The sequence below is a fragment of the Copadichromis virginalis genome, linkage group LG19 (assembly GCF_057382275.1).
Source record: "Copadichromis virginalis isolate Kocher_CV1m ecotype Utaka linkage group LG19, C_Virginalis_male_GT1.1, whole genome shotgun sequence".
Taxonomy (NCBI): Eukaryota; Metazoa; Chordata; class Actinopteri; order Cichliformes; family Cichlidae; genus Copadichromis; species Copadichromis virginalis.
Window position 1 is genome coordinate 3,249,340 of NC_140636.1, and position 17,006 is coordinate 3,266,345.

Sequence of the window (17,006 nt, forward strand, 5' to 3'; positions counted from 1 at the left end):
AGACATTTTGGACAATTTTATGCTCCAAGCATTGTGTAAACAGTTTGTAGTTTGCCTCTTTACCAGTGCACAAAGCAAGGTCCACACTGTAAAATCTAATTAGTTCCCAGAACTCAAAAAAATTGAGGAAACTCGTTGCCTCAAAAAAATTGAGTAAAGCTTAGCTAAAAATGACTAAATTAGAACAACTTATTTATTTTGAGTACTCTGTACAAGCTCATTTGTTCCCAGAACTCAAGAAAATTGGATCAAGTTTACGTAAGATGACCAAGTTAGGGCAACTTACTCATTTTGAGTACACTATACAGCCTTGTTAGTTCGCAGAACTCAAAAAAATTAAGGAAACTCGTTGCCTGAACAAAACTAAGTAAAGCTTACTTAAGATGACTGTTAGGACAACTTATACAGTGCAAGTCTACAGTATTAAGAATAACTTGATACTGACTGTACAATACTAATTGTTTACCTACTGACAAACATTTCAAGTTCAACTAAATGAAAAAACAATTTGTGGTAACCTGAATATGATTAAAAATAATTAACAACACTTTTTGTAACGATGTTAAAATCAGCCCAACTTTTATTTTCAAACACAACAAAGTATAAAAGCCAACATACTGGACACTGTTCTGCTGAACAACAAACAATTATATTGCCATCACTGTTGTAATCTTACAATGAAACAAAGTCTCAGATGTAATTATTCTGAAAATAAGTTTAGGCCTACCACAAGTTTGTTTTGTACTTACATTACTTATATAATCAAAATAAAATATTTGTTGTTCTGTCACAAGTGCAGTCTCTGATTTAAACAACACATTTGTTTTGCATTCCAACACATGAGCTGGAATGTTGTAATATTTTAAGGATGGCTTGTTTCCAGTCCAGGCATTACTGCCTGAATGACTATCATGGATCGAGGTGATCCAAATGTAGGTGCAGAAGAAAGTCTTTAACTTCCCTTAAGTACAGTGTCACTGGATGTGGGTTGGAGATGCAATGAGCTTGAAACTGCAGGCGACCATCTTCACTGACCACACCATCTGTGATGGAGGACTCATCTCTCCTGTTGTCCTGCAAGCAAACAATCGTATTTTTTGGAACATGAACTTAATTGCTTTCTTAAAACATTTTTTCTGCATTTGGTATAAACAGACTCAAATTTAGACAATCTCAGGCTCCCTCCCCACCGGAGAGGTGACATTCAGTGTCCCAATTGTCAGTCTGGATAGCCCTGACCACCACCCAACACACAATAATGTCATGAAAGCATCATTTTAAAAAGGGCTATGCAAACATGGCCAATAACTTTCATTCTAATGATGTGCAAAATGATTTGGGCACAAAACAAATTTTGTTGTTAGAAAACTTGCAGACTTCACTATATACAGTGTAGACCCTCTAAACTAAGTTTGGGGGATGTGATCTTTCAAGAAATGCAGACCAAACTGTTGTTGTTTGTTTACTTACACAGCATGTCTTGTAGAATTAACTGGAGTCACCAGCAACAGCATCGCGCAGTCATATCTCAAGTCTAATAACAGAAGACAGGAAAAGATCAGTAAAGAAACAACTTCCCCAAACCAAAGCACAAATAAAACAATAAGTAAAACAGGCTGATCTAAAGTATGATTAAAGTTCAGCCTGATTATTATAAATGTCACTGACAGTTGCTAATATATTGGAAAACCAGAATACTTACTGATGTCTTTCTGTCCAACAGCAGGAGTACTGGTCCCGAGCCTCAAAGACAGTAAGAAGCAAGCAGAGGGAGAAAAAACAGAACATTTTTCAGAAACTGATTTGATCCTTAATGGCTGTGCAATCATTGTAACATGGAGTTTGCTTATGTTGTTAAATAAAGGCTAGATTTGACATTAATAGATGCCACAGATGTTCAAAAGCTGCCACAAAGCATGAAAAAAATGGACGTCTCCGAAAACGTCTGAGCATTTTTGCAAATATGTGATGTCTTGATAAATCGAGCAGATATTTGAACTTTACACAGCTACATTCTCGCCTGAAAATATCTTGAAAGTTGATTTTGTGACTCAGAAAAATAAGTACGCACAGGCTCCAACAACCGCAGCCGACAAATGCCATCCTCCTTTTCCCCAGACTACCCTTTCTGGGTCACAAAATAACCTTTTAAGATATTTTCAGGTGAGAATGTAGCTGTGTAATGCTCAAATATCTACTTAATTTATCAAAATATCACATATTTGCAAAAGTGCTTCCACGTTTTCGGAGAGCTCTGTTATCCACCAGCGCGATAGCTGACCGGGAGGTTAAGGCTTGATAGAGTCCATGAGCACAGCTAACTCCTGGCTTATTGTTTTCAACCCCCTGCGGTCTTTTGCTACTCAGGTTAAACATGATATATATAATTAGTTAGTTAGTTAGTTAGTTATGGCTATGGATTGAAAATACCCCCCACACCACACCCCTAATGGCTGCACCTCCCGAAGAATTTTGTCTGGGCTCTTATCTCACTTTTTTATTTCAAACAATCAACAGAAAATTTCACCGACATAGTTTTATGTAAGGTTTTTAAGGGTGTGTTAATTTTTAAGTAACATGAGCCCAGCGGCAACAGCAACGCTAGGCTAACACTAACTAGCTAGCAAGATTATAAACTTGCTGCTAAACTAAGAGAAGCCACAAAATCAGTTTGAATAAGAGTAAACATTTACTTACCAAGTCAGTGTATCAGGTAAAGATTCACAGCAATGACAATAATCTCTTGAGCTGACGCTTCTCCAGGTTTGCTCAACATATTCCATAACAAATGCTGGCACCATGAACATGCGGACTGATCCAAGAGGGAGGAGGACGGTAGTGACGTGGCATTTTCAAAACACATCTTTCATCCTTCCGCACTGAGAAGCAAAACTTCCAGCTTATTTAGTTTTTCTAAGTTAAGACAACTCAAATAAATTGAGTTTATCAGCGTTTTGCATAAAAAGTACTTGTAACTTATTTAAATTGAGTTCTAATAACAAATTGATAAAAATTGAGTTCAGCTTATTTAATATTTTTAATTAAACACAATATTACATTTTACAGTGCATAAAGACATGAATAAGTGAGTGTTACATCCCCCAGGAGGATGTCTCTTCTCCCTATTAACCCTTTGTTTTGTCCAGGCTCCACCTCCTCTGTCCTGATTGGATGCTGTGCAGAGTCCGGCTGATTGGTAATCAGCAGAGCACTATTTAAGGCCTGTGGAGCTGTGCTTCTGGGCCCTCCAGCCATTTTGGTTGCCATACTGGTGCAGGCTTGCATGCCTTTGTATTTTGTGTGAGCATTATTGTTTCATGTTCAGACTGCTTGTAGGGGAGAGCTGCCTTTTGTTTTGACACCCTGTTTTCTCCTGTTTATGTGTTGTTAGGTAGGTTATGGTTATAGGTTGTATCTTTTGTTTCTTTGGAGTTAGGTAAGTTTCTTTTATTTCTACGTCAGGGATGTTTTGTTTGTTATGTTGGCCTTGGCTCTCCCTGACGTTACACCTCGGTCTGAACCTACGTCCCATCACCAGTATTAAATAAACCTTTTAAATTTACCATCTTGGCTCCTCCTTCTCTATCCACATTTTCGTCCCTTCAACCCCCTAGACTAGCCAGGGGACGTAACATAAATTGGGGGCTCGTCCGGGATAAAAGTCCTGGTTAATCCATTTGTGGATGGTGAAGGTTTGGAGTTGTTTGTTTCTGCTGGTGTATTTGGCAGAGGTAGTTAGTATGGCAACTGGTGTTTTTGCTTTGAGTGCATTTTTGAGTAATCCTTCTTGGGAGGAGCTAAATGCGTGTAGAAAACGTGATTTGTTTGCTATAGCAGCACACTTTGAGTTAAATGTATCAAGGCAAATGGTGAAAGAGGACTTGAAAACTGCTGTTTCAAACAAACTTGTGGAAGAAGGCCTGCTTCCTGTTTCTAAATCACCTCGTTTGCCAGTTCCTCTTGACAGGACCCCTAATGAAGGAGTGAAGCCTGCTGTGTTAAAGGACGAAGGGCAAAACCCTGCTGCTGTGGAGCAACAAACGGTGGAAAATTTAAGCACTAATGGCTCACCTTCTTTTGCTACTCCATCTTCTCCTCGTTCAAGACAAGAAGTATTACTCAAGGTACGTTTGGCTAAATTACAATTTGAGGCTCAGGATAAAGCCCAAGCTCGTCAGGCAGAGTTGGAACTTCGCAGGTCGGAAGCAGAGACAGAAAAGGTGTTAAAGCTGAAAAAGTTGGAGCTGGAGTTGCAGATTGAAAGGGAGGTCAGACTGCGTCAGTTGGAGTTACAGGCACAGACTTCAAGAAGTACTACTACTCAACCTAGTTCTGCAAATTCATCTGTTGGTGAAACAACCTCCTCCCCTGTAAACCCAGGTGGTTTCAATGTGAGTAAAAACATTGTGTTGGTACCTCCATTTCGTGAATCAGAAGTTGATACATATTTCAATGTGTTTGAACGTGTGGCTGCCTCATTGCACTGGCCGAGAGAAGTTTGGCCATTGCTTCTTCAGTGCAAATTGGTAGGCAAAGCACAAGAAGTCTGTTCTGCTTTGTCTTTGGAAGAAAGTTTGAAATATGATGTAGTGAAGTCTGCTATCCTTGCTGCTTGTTCCCGAAGCGTATAGGCAACGCTTTCGCAATCACACAAGAACAGCAAATCAGACTTTTGTAGAGTTTGCTCGTGAAAAAGCTACTCTTTTTGATAGATGGATAACAGCAAGTAAAGTTCCTGACTACAACTCCTTACGTGAACTGATACTGCTGGAAGAGTTCAAAAATGGCCTGCCAGAACGCATTGTTGTACACCTTAATGAACAGAAGGTTTCCACTTTGAAAGAAGCAGCTGTGATAGCTGATGAATTTGTGCTGACTCATAAAACTGTTTTTGTGCAGAAACGTGAAGTTACCACCAGAGAACCTCCCCCACGAAAGGATCCTTCAAGCCCACGACAGACTTTTGCTCCAAGGACTGAAAGGGAATGTTTCTATTGTCATAAACTTGGTCATGTTGTTGTTGAATGTCCCGCTTTGAAGCGCAAGAACCAGTCACCAAAAGGAGTAGGCTTAATTAAAACCATCCGTGCTGAGAGAAGGGACCAAAGTGAAGGAGTTGATCCCTGCTTCAAACCCTTCCTCTTAGATGGCACTGTGTCATTGACTGGGAAGCCTGAGGATGAAAAACCCATTCGAATACTCAGAGATACGGGAGGGTCAAGATCTGTGATTTTATCTGATGTATTACCCCTGAGTGACCATTCCTCTTGTCATGGTAGTATTCTGATTCAAGGAGTCGAAATGGGCTATGTCGAAGCTCCTTTGCATTATGTACACATCAAGTCAAAGTTGGTTAATGGCATCTTCTCTGTGGCAGTACGCCCCTCACTTCCCATAAAAGGGGTGCAGTTCATTTTGGGAAATGATATTGCTGGTGGAAAAGTGCAACCTGTTCCCGAAGTAACAAATGATCCAGAATCAAACTTGAAGAGCAACGACCTAGCAACATGTTTCCCATCTGTTTTTCCTGCTTGTGTTCTCACCAGGGCTCAAGCAAGACGTAAAGCTGCAGAAATTGATTTGTCAGACTCTTCGTTGGCTCAGGCTCTGGCTACAGATGATTTGCAAACCCTGATTGATCTTAAAAGTGGTTCAAAGGATACTACTGAGAAGTGGAAGGATCTACATCTTCCACAGTTAGACTTGCCAGTCACACGTGAAAGCCTTGTTGCTGCTCAGAAGTCTGATCCCTCATTGACTAAATGCTTTACTTTTCTTTCTGAAACAGGAAATAAAAAGGCTTCTTATTTCTTGGAAGATGGGGTCTTGATGCGCAAGTGGACTGCCCACCCAAGTCTAACAGCAGACGTAGAGGAAAGCTGTTCTGATGACTGTGACTGGAGCACTACTTATCAGATTGTTGTGCCTCTTGAGTATCGTCACTACGTAGTCTCCCTTGCACATGAGCACCCTCTGTCTGGTCATTTGGGAGTTACAAAAACGTACAACAAGATACTCAACCATTTCTTTTGGCCAGGATTGAAGGCTGATATAGTTGAGTTTTGCCGCACTTGTAAAACATGTCAGATTGCAGGAAAGCCAAACCAGACAGTTCCTATAGCTCCTCTTCATCCTATACCAGTACTTGGTGAACCTTTTGAACGTGTCATTGTGGACTGTGTTGGTCCATTGCCCAAGACAAAGAATGGTAATCAGTTTTTACTGACTGCAATGTGTACTTCGACTCGTTTTCCAGAAGCTGTCCCACTCAGAAGAATAACTGCACCTTTGGTGATTAAAGTTTTGACAAAGTTCTTCACTACTTTTGGTTTACCAAAAGTAGACCAGACAGACCAAGGAACTAACTTTCTGTCTAAACTTTTCAAGCAGGTCATGCAGACTCTGGGGATTAAGCATGTTGTGTCAAGTGCATACCATCCTGAGTCTCAAGGAGCATTGGAGCATCAGACACTCAAGGCAACATTGCAGAAATACTGCTTGGATACTGCAAAAGAGTGGGATGAGGGAGTACCTCTGATGGTGTTTGCCATGCGCGAAGCTAAGCAAGAGTCCCTTGGGTTTAGCCCAAATGAACTAGTGTTTGGTCATTCTGTCCGGGGACCTTTGAAGTTGTTGAAAGAACAGTTCTTGTCAACAGACCATGTTGTGAAAACTAATGTTCTGGATTATGTTTCACAGTTCAGAGAGCGCCTCCATAAGGCCAGGTTGGCAGCTGCAGAAGCCCTCTCCTCTGCTCAGGGGAAGATGAAGAGTTGGTATGATAAGAAAGCCGTTCCTCGATCTTTCAATCCAGGTGACAAGGTTTTGGTTCTTCTACCAACTGCTAGCTCTGCATTGTCTGCCCGCTTCTGTGGACCATACCAGGTGGATAAGAAAGTAAATGACACTGACTATGTGATTAAAACCCCAGACAGGAAGCGTAAAACACGCTTGTGCCATCTCAATATGCTCAAATCTTTTCATTCTAGAGCTGACTCTCTCTGTGGTCCTGCAGATAAGTCTGTGGCATCTCCGTCCGAGCCAATCTCATCTCCAGAACCTCTCTTGTTGAACTCTTCCTCAGGATTGAGGTCAAGTTTAGATGAAGACGGGCTCAAACTTTGTGATGCCAGCTACCAGAATGCCAGAATGCTTAATTCTGAGGTACTGTCCCAGTTGTCTATATATCTGTCTCACTTGACCCGTGAGCAACAGTTGGACATTGAAAGGCTCGTCACCATTCATTTAACACTCTTTGGGGACATGCCTTCCCGTACTACTGTAATAGAGCACGACATTGATGTTGGGAATGCCATGCCTATTAAGCAGCATGCTTACCGTGTGAATATGGCAAAAAGGGAAATGATGAACACAGAAGTAGACTACCTTCTGAAGCATGGATTGGCTATCCCAAGCTATAGTCCATGGAGTTCTCCGTGCCTGGTTACGCCAAAATCAGATGGAACACCTCGCTTTTGCACAGATTTCCGCAAGGTAAATGCAGTAACAGTACCTGATTCCTTCCCACTGCCCCGTGTTGAGGACTGTATTGACAGCGTCGGATCTGCTGCTTATGTGAGTAAGCTTGACCTTCTTAAAGGTTATTGGCAAGTACCTCTGACAGAAAGAGCATCAGAAATCTCAGCTTTCGTAACACCTGATCACTTTTTACAATATACAGTTATGGCATTTGGAATGAGAAATGCTCCTGCTACCTTTCAGAGGTTAATGTCAACTGTATTATCTGGTGTGGCAAACTGTAATGTTTATCTTGATGATGTGGTCATCTATTCTTCCAGCTGGTCAGAGCATGTTGACACCTTAACCACTGTGTTCAAGCGTTTAGCTGATGCTTCCTTGACCCTCAACTTGGCTAAATGCGAGTTTGGTAAGGCTACAGTGACCTACCTTGGAAAGGAAGTTGGGCAGGGCAAGGTTCGCCCTATCAGTGCAAAGGTTAATGCCATTCTTAACTTTCCTGTGCCAACAACACGCCGTGAGCTGCGCAGATTTCTGGGGATGGTTGGTTACTACAGGTGTTTCTGTAGGAATTTTTCTGAAGTCGTAACACCACTGACAAACCTGTGCAGCCCGAAGGTACCATTCATTTGGAGTCCTGAGTATCAACATGCTTTTGAATGTGCAAAAGGTCTTCTGTCGAGTTCACCTGTTCTTGTCGCTCCAGACTTTTCTAAACCTTTCAAGCTTGAAGTGGATGCCAGTGAGGTGGGGGCTGGAGCTGTTCTTCTTCAGGATGATGGACAAGGAGTGAGTCATCCTGTCTGCTTCTTTGGCAAGAAGTTCGATACTCATCAAAGGCGGTACTCGACAATTGAAAAGGAGACTCTGGCCATGCTTCTGGCTCTTCAGCATTTTGACGTGTATGTGGGATCTACTTCCCAACCTGTAGAGGTCTTCACTGATCACAATCCTCTCGTGTTCCTCTCTCGTATGTATAACAACAATCAGCGACTGATGAGGTGGGCTTTAATTTCACAAAACTACAACATTGAAATAAAGCATAAAAGAGGATGTGAAAATATTGTGGCCGATGCCCTCTCAAGAATGTGATGGTGTAAGGTTAACAAACGTATACGTTTGTTTTTCTGGGTGGGGGTGTTACATCCCCCAGGAGGATGTCTCTTCTCCCTATTAACCCTTTGTTTTGTCCAGGCTCCACCTCCTCTGTCCTGATTGGATGCTGTGCAGAGTCCGGCTGATTGGTAATCAGCAGAGCACTATTTAAGGCCTGTGGAGCTGTGCTTCTGGGCCCTCCGGCCATTTTGGTTGCCATACTGGTGCAGGCTTGCATGCCTTTGTATTTTGTGTGAGCATTATTGTTTCATGTTCAGACTGCTTGTAGGGGAGAGCTGCCTTTTGTTTTGACACCCTGTTTTCTCCTGTTTATGTGTTGTTAGGTAGGTTATGGTTATAGGTTGTATCTTTTGTTTCTTTGGAGTTAGGTAAGTTTCTTTTATTTCTACGTCAGGGATGTTTTGTTTGTTATGTTGGCCTTGGCTCTCCCTGACGTTACACCTCGGTCTGAACCTACGTCCCATCACCAGTATTAAATAAACCTTTTAAATTTACCATCTTGGCTCCTCCGTCTCTATCCACATTTATGTTCGTCCCTTCAACCCCCTAGACTAGCCAGGGGACGTAACAGTGAGTTTGGTGAGGAAGATTGTGAAAAGTGCGCTTCTGGTCAAAAATTCCAATAAACACACTCCTAAACCTTGTGGAAAGTCTTTCCAGAAGAACTAATCCTGTTGTAGCTGCAAAGGGTGGGCTAACATCAGATTAAACCTACATATTAAATCACATTTTAATGAATTAAAAATAAAATGTCACTCACATTTATATGCGTGGTAAAGCAGATGAGCTAATACTTTTGGCAATGTAGATAATGCTTTGTTAAGCAAAGTTGGCTCTGACTAAAACAAGTTAACAACATAGTCTACAGCCAAAAAGCAATATTATAAAAGTAATACATTAAACTAGGCAATAGTTTTTTGCTTCTATGAAGTTAGAATTTCTTATTGCAACAGACATGTTGCATGCTTCACTGACTGTCCTGTTAAATTCATTTCTCTTTTGACTTCAGCCTTTAGGTTGTTCTTTCTCTGTTGCTCTTCATCCTTTCGTTCCTTTGCAAGTCTCTGTTTCTCTTTCTTTGAGGCCTTCTTTGCCTTTTTCAACATGTTTACTGTGTAGTGACCCCCACAATTCTCCACAGTCATTCTGTTAATTTTCTCTAGAAGCTGCCTGATTTGTTCTGGGTCTTCCACTTCGTTATTGAAGACATGATATCTGCCATAGACACCCTCAATGAGCTCTTGAAGTCATAAATTTTTTGAGATGAAATTTTCAGTAGTTTGTTTCTTTAGTTTGTCTCCATGTGTGAACAGAACTAGCGAGTATTTGGCTGCCTCTTTACCAAAAGTACTTTGAATCATCTTCACAGTGTCTTCCTCTTCTTGTGTGAACCTACCAAGCTTTAGGACCATCAGGAAGGCATGAGGGCCAGAAGCAGACAGAGAAATAGATATTTTAATTTTTTTTAACACTTCTTCTTCAGTCACATTATTGTCAAATACCCCAGGAGTGTCAATGATGGTCACCTTTCGACTTTCCACATCTCCCTGAGCTCTCTTGCACTCAGATGTCCAGGAGGGTGGGGACAGTTCAGACTAGAGATGGACCGATCCGATATTACGTATCGGTCCGATACTGACCTAAATTACTGGATCGGATATCGGAGAAAAATAAAAAATGTAATACGATCCATTAAATATCACGAAAGCACCTCACAAAACTTGCAACACGCCGTAACTCACCTCAGAACGTTAGCACGTCGAAGCAGTATGCATCACGTGATAGAGCGGCTGTGGCATGCGGGATCTGTCGGTGGTCTGGATAGCATTTGGAGCTTCGCTAGCAACCCGGCATTTCATCTCCGACAAAGTTATCCCGAGAGAAGTAAAGCAAGTGTGTAAGTCCATCTCTGAATGTTTGTAAAGCATTCCTGCGTTAAGCTTAACAAGCGACTGCCTCTTCTTGCTGCTACTTCAATCATGAAACTGCTTAATGATCAGCTGATCGGCTTTTCTGTCGTGAGTCCGTCTCTCTTGTTTGGTTTTGGCCCACTTTGCACCAGAAAGAGGAAACCAGCGGATAAACAACAGCAACACGTTTAAGCTTGATAAGCTGTTGTTAGAATTTATTTAATGTTACTTTCTACTCGAGGATCTTTTTCTACGTAGCTGACGGCTGGTAACTGTGCAGGGGCGGATCTAGCAAAGTTTAGCCAGGGGGGCCGATAGGGCATTAACAGGGAAAAGGGGGCACAAAGACATACTTTTCTTTCTTATTCTCATTTAAAATGTCGAGCTTTTAATAAATAATTATCTGACACCCAAAGTTTTAATTTGATGTAAAAGGAATAGAAGTCAATTACTGTATATAGTGACTATTAAGTCTAATATATATACCCTAGTAAGATATAGTACTTTTTCCTTTGGGAAGGTACCATCTGTGCAGTCTGCAATTTTGTTGAAGAAAGATGTTGAATCTATTTAATATTTCTTGAAAAATAATTGATTTCTGTGCATTTTTTTTCACACTGCATCAAATTAAGGTTGATTACGTCGATTAAGCATCATGAGGTGGAGCGTGAGGGGTGGTTCCCTATTTTTTATTTATTTATTTTTGTTGTTGCTGGGAGTTGGAACCCTATTAGTTAGGTTGCTTAATATTTACGCTAAGTACTCTTTAAAATACCAGAATAGGGAGGATGGTGTAGGTTTAAGTTTATTAGATTGATCAGTATTGCTGAACTATGAAATATTTTGTTTTGCATACAGGTATAACAGAATAGCTTTAGTGTAGTTGTTGTTTTAAACTTGAGTTATGAACTTATACAAAATGCAGCAAGATATAAAAAAAAAAACAGTTTTGTTGATTAAAAAACACTATATCGGATTCATATCGGTATCGGCAGATATCCAAATTTATGATATCGGTATCGGACATAAAAAAGTGGTATCGTGCCATCTCTAGTTCAGACTGAAAATCTTTTCTTCCTAAGATGATGTTTCCTGTTGCACTCTTCCCTCCTCCTGTTTTTCCCACCAAAATAATTCGTAGTTCATCACTCTTCTTCTGCTTCCTAGAACCTGCAGACATAAAACATAGGAACATCTTTTTTCTTTTTCAGTTTTTTTTCTTTTTCTGCCGTCATTGTATAAAATATTGAACTTTAGTGTAGATTGTACAGTGTACAAGTTATTTGCTCACCATCACAGTGTAAGATAAAAGCTGGCCTTTCTAGACTGTCAAGCACCCAATTCTAAGAGACTGAAAAAACAATCTCCATAAACTAATAAAATATGAGTGCATAAATTGGTGCCGACCCTCATTAGCAAATAAGCATTTTTATTTTAACCTCTATCTACCAGGCCACCCACAACAAATCTAGGGTTACGTTACTGACCCTTTTTTTAAATCGTATTTTTACCTATTTGGAACACCCAGATGGAAAAAAAGAAACTTTAAATACAAAAACCCTAATGACACAATGTAAGCAACTTAATTTAAAAGGTTTTGTTTTCACCCTACAAGAACATGCTGACTTACAATTTCTTTAAAACATTTGTGTGTGTATAGAATAGAATAGAATAGAATAGAATAGAATAGCCTTTATTGTCATTGTACAGAGTACAATGAAATTGGAGTGCCACTCCCTTGGTGCAAGATAAATAATAAATATAAATGTAAAATATAAAAAGTACAATAAAATAATCGCAAGTACTCAAACAATAGTAAGTACGATATATACAGGATAACGTGTGTGTTTACAACCCTTCAAAGGTCTGTGTGAGGTTCAAGCCTTGATTTTACTGTTGAAGTCCTTAGAGAGACTGCCAGACAAACATGTCTATACACCTATATACCACGTTGAGCAGACAGTCACTCTAGGGCAGGGGTCTGAAACTCAAATGAGCTGGGGGCCACTGCTAGCACTGTCATCTCATTGGAGGGCCACTCAAGTGTTCGAGAAGTACAAAAAAACAAAACAAAAAATACACTGACAAATATTTATGAAAATATAGTGGGTTTTTTAAATTTTAAATATTGTATAACACAAAACTGCAAAAGTGAGTGCAAATCTTTTTTCCTTACTAGACCCCTGCTCTAAGGCAATCACCGATAGCCAAAACACAACAACCATATATCAGTATATCCATGTCCAAAAGATGAACACTGAACATTTTTGAATTGGGTTCAGGTCATTTAAATGGTGACACATATTTCAAAATAAATGAGTTTCTTCCATTTCAAACACCAGCATCAAAATAATTAATTAGAATTAATCAAGAACTTTGAGTTGAATGTGCAAGTCCATTGTTGATCAACAGCAAGGCAAAATCCCCAGAATATTAGAGAGAATAGTATAGAGCAGCGGTCCCCAACCTTTTTTGCGCCACGGACCGATTTGTGCCCGACAATATTTTCACGGACCGGCCTTTAGGGAGTTGCGGATAAATACAAACAAAATAAAACTAGTACCGGTCTCGAAAAAAGAAGATTTATTCATAACACACGTGAAAAGACCCAGGAAAACCGAGTTAATGAAAAAAACGATAACAAAATTACGCTAAAAACCGATAAAAACCCTGAAAACCATACATTTCACACCCAAGTCTCAACTCTCGCGGCCCGGTACCAAATGACTCACGGACTTGTACCAGTCCGTGGCCCGGGGGTTGGGGACCGCTGGTATAGAGATTTCACATAGATAGCTACATCTCTCCTAGAGCTCACATGTCCAAGGTTGTGGAATATCGTACCAGCATGACTGGCTGGTTTCATGTTTGTGCTTGAACAAGCTTAGAATCAGAGATGGGCAGTAACGCGTAATCCGATTACTTTTTTCAAGTAACTTGACCAACACTGCTTAGAATGACACTTTTTCAATCCAGTCTGACAAAAAAAATACAAAATATTCCCAGAACAGAATTTATATAGATACTGATATTCCATTAGTAAATGCCTGCATTTGTATAGCGCTTTTCTAGTCCATAGGACCCCAAAGTGCTTTACACTACATTCAGTCATCCACCCATTCACACACACATTCACACACTGGCGATAGCAAGCTACATTGTAGCCACAGCTGCCCTGGGGCGCACTGACAGAGGCGAGGCTGCCGGACACAGGCGCCACTGGGCCCTCTGACCACCACCAGTAGGCAAACACGGGGTTAGTATCTTGCCCAAGGATATTTGGCATGCAGCCAGGATGCAGCCTGGGATCGAACCACCGACCTTCTGATTAGTGGCTGACCTGCTCTGCCACCTGAGCTACAGCCACCCCATTAGTGATTATAATCATTTACAAATAATAGTGAAGTTATTAACAGTTGAGTATCTCTCACTTGTACATGTTCAAATTATTTCTCTAAGTATTAAAAAGTGATTAGGAAAGTCGTATTCTTTATTTGTGCAAAAATGTTTCTTGAGATGCAGTTGACCAAAACTGCCAAAATTTTCCTGGGGAATAATTTAATCCTCCAAAATCTTCATTGTATGTGGCAGCAATCTGAGACTCTCACTGCTAAAGCACCAACTGTAGCTCCAACAGCTGCTCCAGCAGCAATTCCAACTGCCAAACCTATCGGACCGCCTGCAATTCCAAGCACACCTCCAATGGCAGCACCACAGGCTGCTGCAACAGCTATTGCTGGTGCTGAAGTGAAGTCATTTGATTTTTCAGCTCTGGCTCTGGCTTCATAATGATATCTCATCTGCACCTTGCACTTCTCTCTGGTGGCCCTTCCTCCATATTTGGCTCTCAGTTTATCAAGCTCTCTCTGCTTCTGTGCTTCCATCTCCTTCAGGAGTCGCTCTTTCTCCTTTTCTATGGCTGCCTCTGCTTTCATGAACATTGCATTGGTATAGTAACCTCCACCATTAACCACAGTCATCTTGTCAATTTTGTCCAGGAGCTGAGAGATTTGTTTGGGATCTTTGATTTCATTGTTGAAGACATGGTATCTGTTACCACACTTTCGAATGATGGCTATGAGATCAGGACTTTCTGAAATAAAGTTTTCAATGGTTTGCTTCTTTAACTGGTCTCCATGTGTAAATAACACCATTGTGTATTTTGCTCCATCTTCACCAAAGGTGGTCTGGATCATCTGAACAGTATCTTTCTCTTCCTGAGTGAACCTGCCCAGCTGAAGAACCACAAGGAAGGCATGAGGACCAGGGGCAGACAGAGAGATGCACATCTTGATCCTATTCAATACTTCTTCTTGAGTGAAATTCGTGTCAAAAAGGCCTGGAGTATCATTGACAGCTACCTTTCGACCGTCAACATTCCCCTTTGCTTTATGGCATTCAGATGTCAGACAGGATGGTGACAGTTCTGATTCAAAGGCCTCTCTCCCCAGGATTGTGTTTCCTGCTGCACTCTTCCCCACTCCCGTCTTCCCCACAAGAACAATCCTCCTTTCATCTGAATCCATGGCACCTTTGTACCCTGTTGGACAGAAACACACTGTTCATCATACAGTGCTTTGTTGTTCAGGGTGGCATGCACATGCAAAATGCAAAAAACATCTTTTATATGCTGCTTAGAGATGGTGGTAACTCTTAAAGCTGAACCAGTGAGAACCTAATAAGAATCAATAAGAGAACTGATAAGGAAATTCTGACATCCAACAGGTGAAACAGCTCAGAGATTCTCAGTTTCAGTTAATATTGGATTTGAATGCTTATCTCTTGTCTTTGATAATGCCAAAATAAACAAAAAGATTCTAAAGAAATGTTTTGGGGGATTTAAACAGATTTCATGGGAAAAAGGCTTCTCTAGTATTCAATCAGAGTGCTCAAGCCCTGTGTGAAAAGTGATTGCTCCCCTTTCCAGAAATGGCGAAAACATGGAACCATGGTGAAGCTTCCCAGGGGTGTCCAGCTGACCAAGAGTGCAGTGATCACTCATCCAAGAAGTCACAAAAGACCCCAGAACATTTGCCTCAGTTGAAGTCAGTGTTCATGACTCCACCAAAAGAATGTGTCTGGAAGAAAACATCTTGATGATCCCAAAGACCTTTTGGAAAATACTCTGTAAATGAGGGTGTATTGTGATAAACAGCTGAAACACCCAATGAGTTGGGGGTGCACAACTGATGATGTTTCGTATTCGTGACAAATGGTGGTTTACATTAGTCTTCAACTAACTGAAGAATTACATTACTGAAAACACCTAAGGTCAGTTAAAGAAAACTTGCTTCACTGATCCTGTGACAAAGTGGCTGGACTGAATGCCATTTGTCACTTGCATATATTGTTATTTTGTGTTCTGTTATCTTATAGTCAATCATAATGCTTTAATTAGTGATGTGCGATACCACTGATTTCCTTTCCGATCCGACACCAAGTAAAATTCAGGGTGGTATCGACGATACTGATCCGATACTGATACTTTGTACAAAAACGTATTTTATTTATTGCATCTTTTATTGTATCTCAAATTATAGAGTCATAATGATTACAGGACATTCGATTAATTGTTCTTATCACTTAATAATGCAGAATTCATCATATAGAAATAAAAAAACTGAAGTTGTGCGCTATTTGAACACGTTGCCTGCCTGCGGCACTAAAGGACTCCGTGAAAGACGTCTGTCTCGCCCTAGCAGCACCTGTCCTGTCCCTCTCCTCTCCTCCTCTTCAATTTGCCTCAACATATGCTCATCATATTCTGTGATATGATTTACTCTGAGGTGTTTGACAAGGTTAGTGGAGCTGCCACAACACCTTACTTTTTTGCCACATGTATCGCAAACCACGCCTCGGCTGTTTGTGGATGTAAAATACGTCCGCACATGACTCCATTTATGCGCAGCCATTGTTGTGAGTGTGCATGCCAAGGGGCTGCAACACATTTATACATCCGTATTTCGCACATGACTATGAAAGGCGGAAGAGGAAGTAGTTCCTTCCTATGTAGACAATCCGAATGATATAGTTTCTTTCCATTGTGTTCCCATTAATGGAACTGGCCTGAGGATCAGCTCTGAAAAGTCGAAGCTCATGCACGTCAGCTCCATGGACCCACGACGGGGGATCTACATCGGGACACAGCTGCTAGAAGAAGTGGAGAACCTACCTCGGTAGCGCGATTTCCCATGACGGCAACGCGGAGGTGGATGTCAAGTGCCACACTGGAAAGGCAGCTGCGGTATTTCGGAGGATGAACAAGATCTGGTTCTCCCCGACCATCTCCCTCAAGATCAAACTCCGCGTGCTTAATTCGATCGTGATCCCAACTGCCATTTATGCCAGCGAGACTTGGAAGGTATCGGCCTGCATCAACACCAAGCTCGACGTCTTCCAGCAGCGATGTCTTCGCCGGATTCTGAAGATCCGCTACACCGACCACATCACCAACGAGGAGGTCCTGCGAAGGAGTGGCACAGTCAAACTTCACAACATCGT

At 41.1% G+C, this 17,006-nt stretch overlaps 1 protein-coding gene and 1 pseudogene across 2 annotated transcripts; both read right to left on the reverse strand.

The window, feature by feature from the left end:
• Positions 1–9,536: 9,536 nt before the first annotated feature.
• LOC146685377 (GTPase IMAP family member 9-like) lies at positions 9,537–13,371 on the reverse strand (annotated as a pseudogene).
• A 709-nt stretch (positions 13,372–14,080) lies between these two features.
• LOC146685378 (GTPase IMAP family member 9-like) lies at positions 14,081–16,790 on the reverse strand. Of its 2 annotated transcripts, XM_085440956.1 has the most exons (2): positions 16,768–16,790; positions 14,081–15,014 (listed from the first exon to the last, which is right to left on the reverse strand). In XM_085440956.1, exons 1-2 carry the CDS (start codon positions 16,788–16,790, stop codon positions 14,081–14,083), a joined length of 957 nt encoding a protein of 318 aa, XP_085297082.1. The 2 variants fall into 2 exon arrangements, with proteins under 2 accessions (XP_085297082.1, XP_085297083.1); XM_085440957.1 differs by lacking the exon at positions 16,768–16,790 and having other exon boundaries at positions 14,081–15,037.
• Positions 16,791–17,006: the final 216 nt, after the last annotated feature.

What these genes read in the sequence shown, in the direction of transcription:
- LOC146685378 (XM_085440956.1), bottom strand. Translation starts at nt 16,790, where the DNA reads ATGGTCGGGGAGAACCAGATCTT. An exon ending in GTCGGGGAGAACCAGATCTT is followed by an intron (nt 15,015 to 16,767) that starts GTTCATCCTCCG and finishes TTCAGATGAAAG; the next exon opens with GAGGATTGTTCTTGTGGGGA.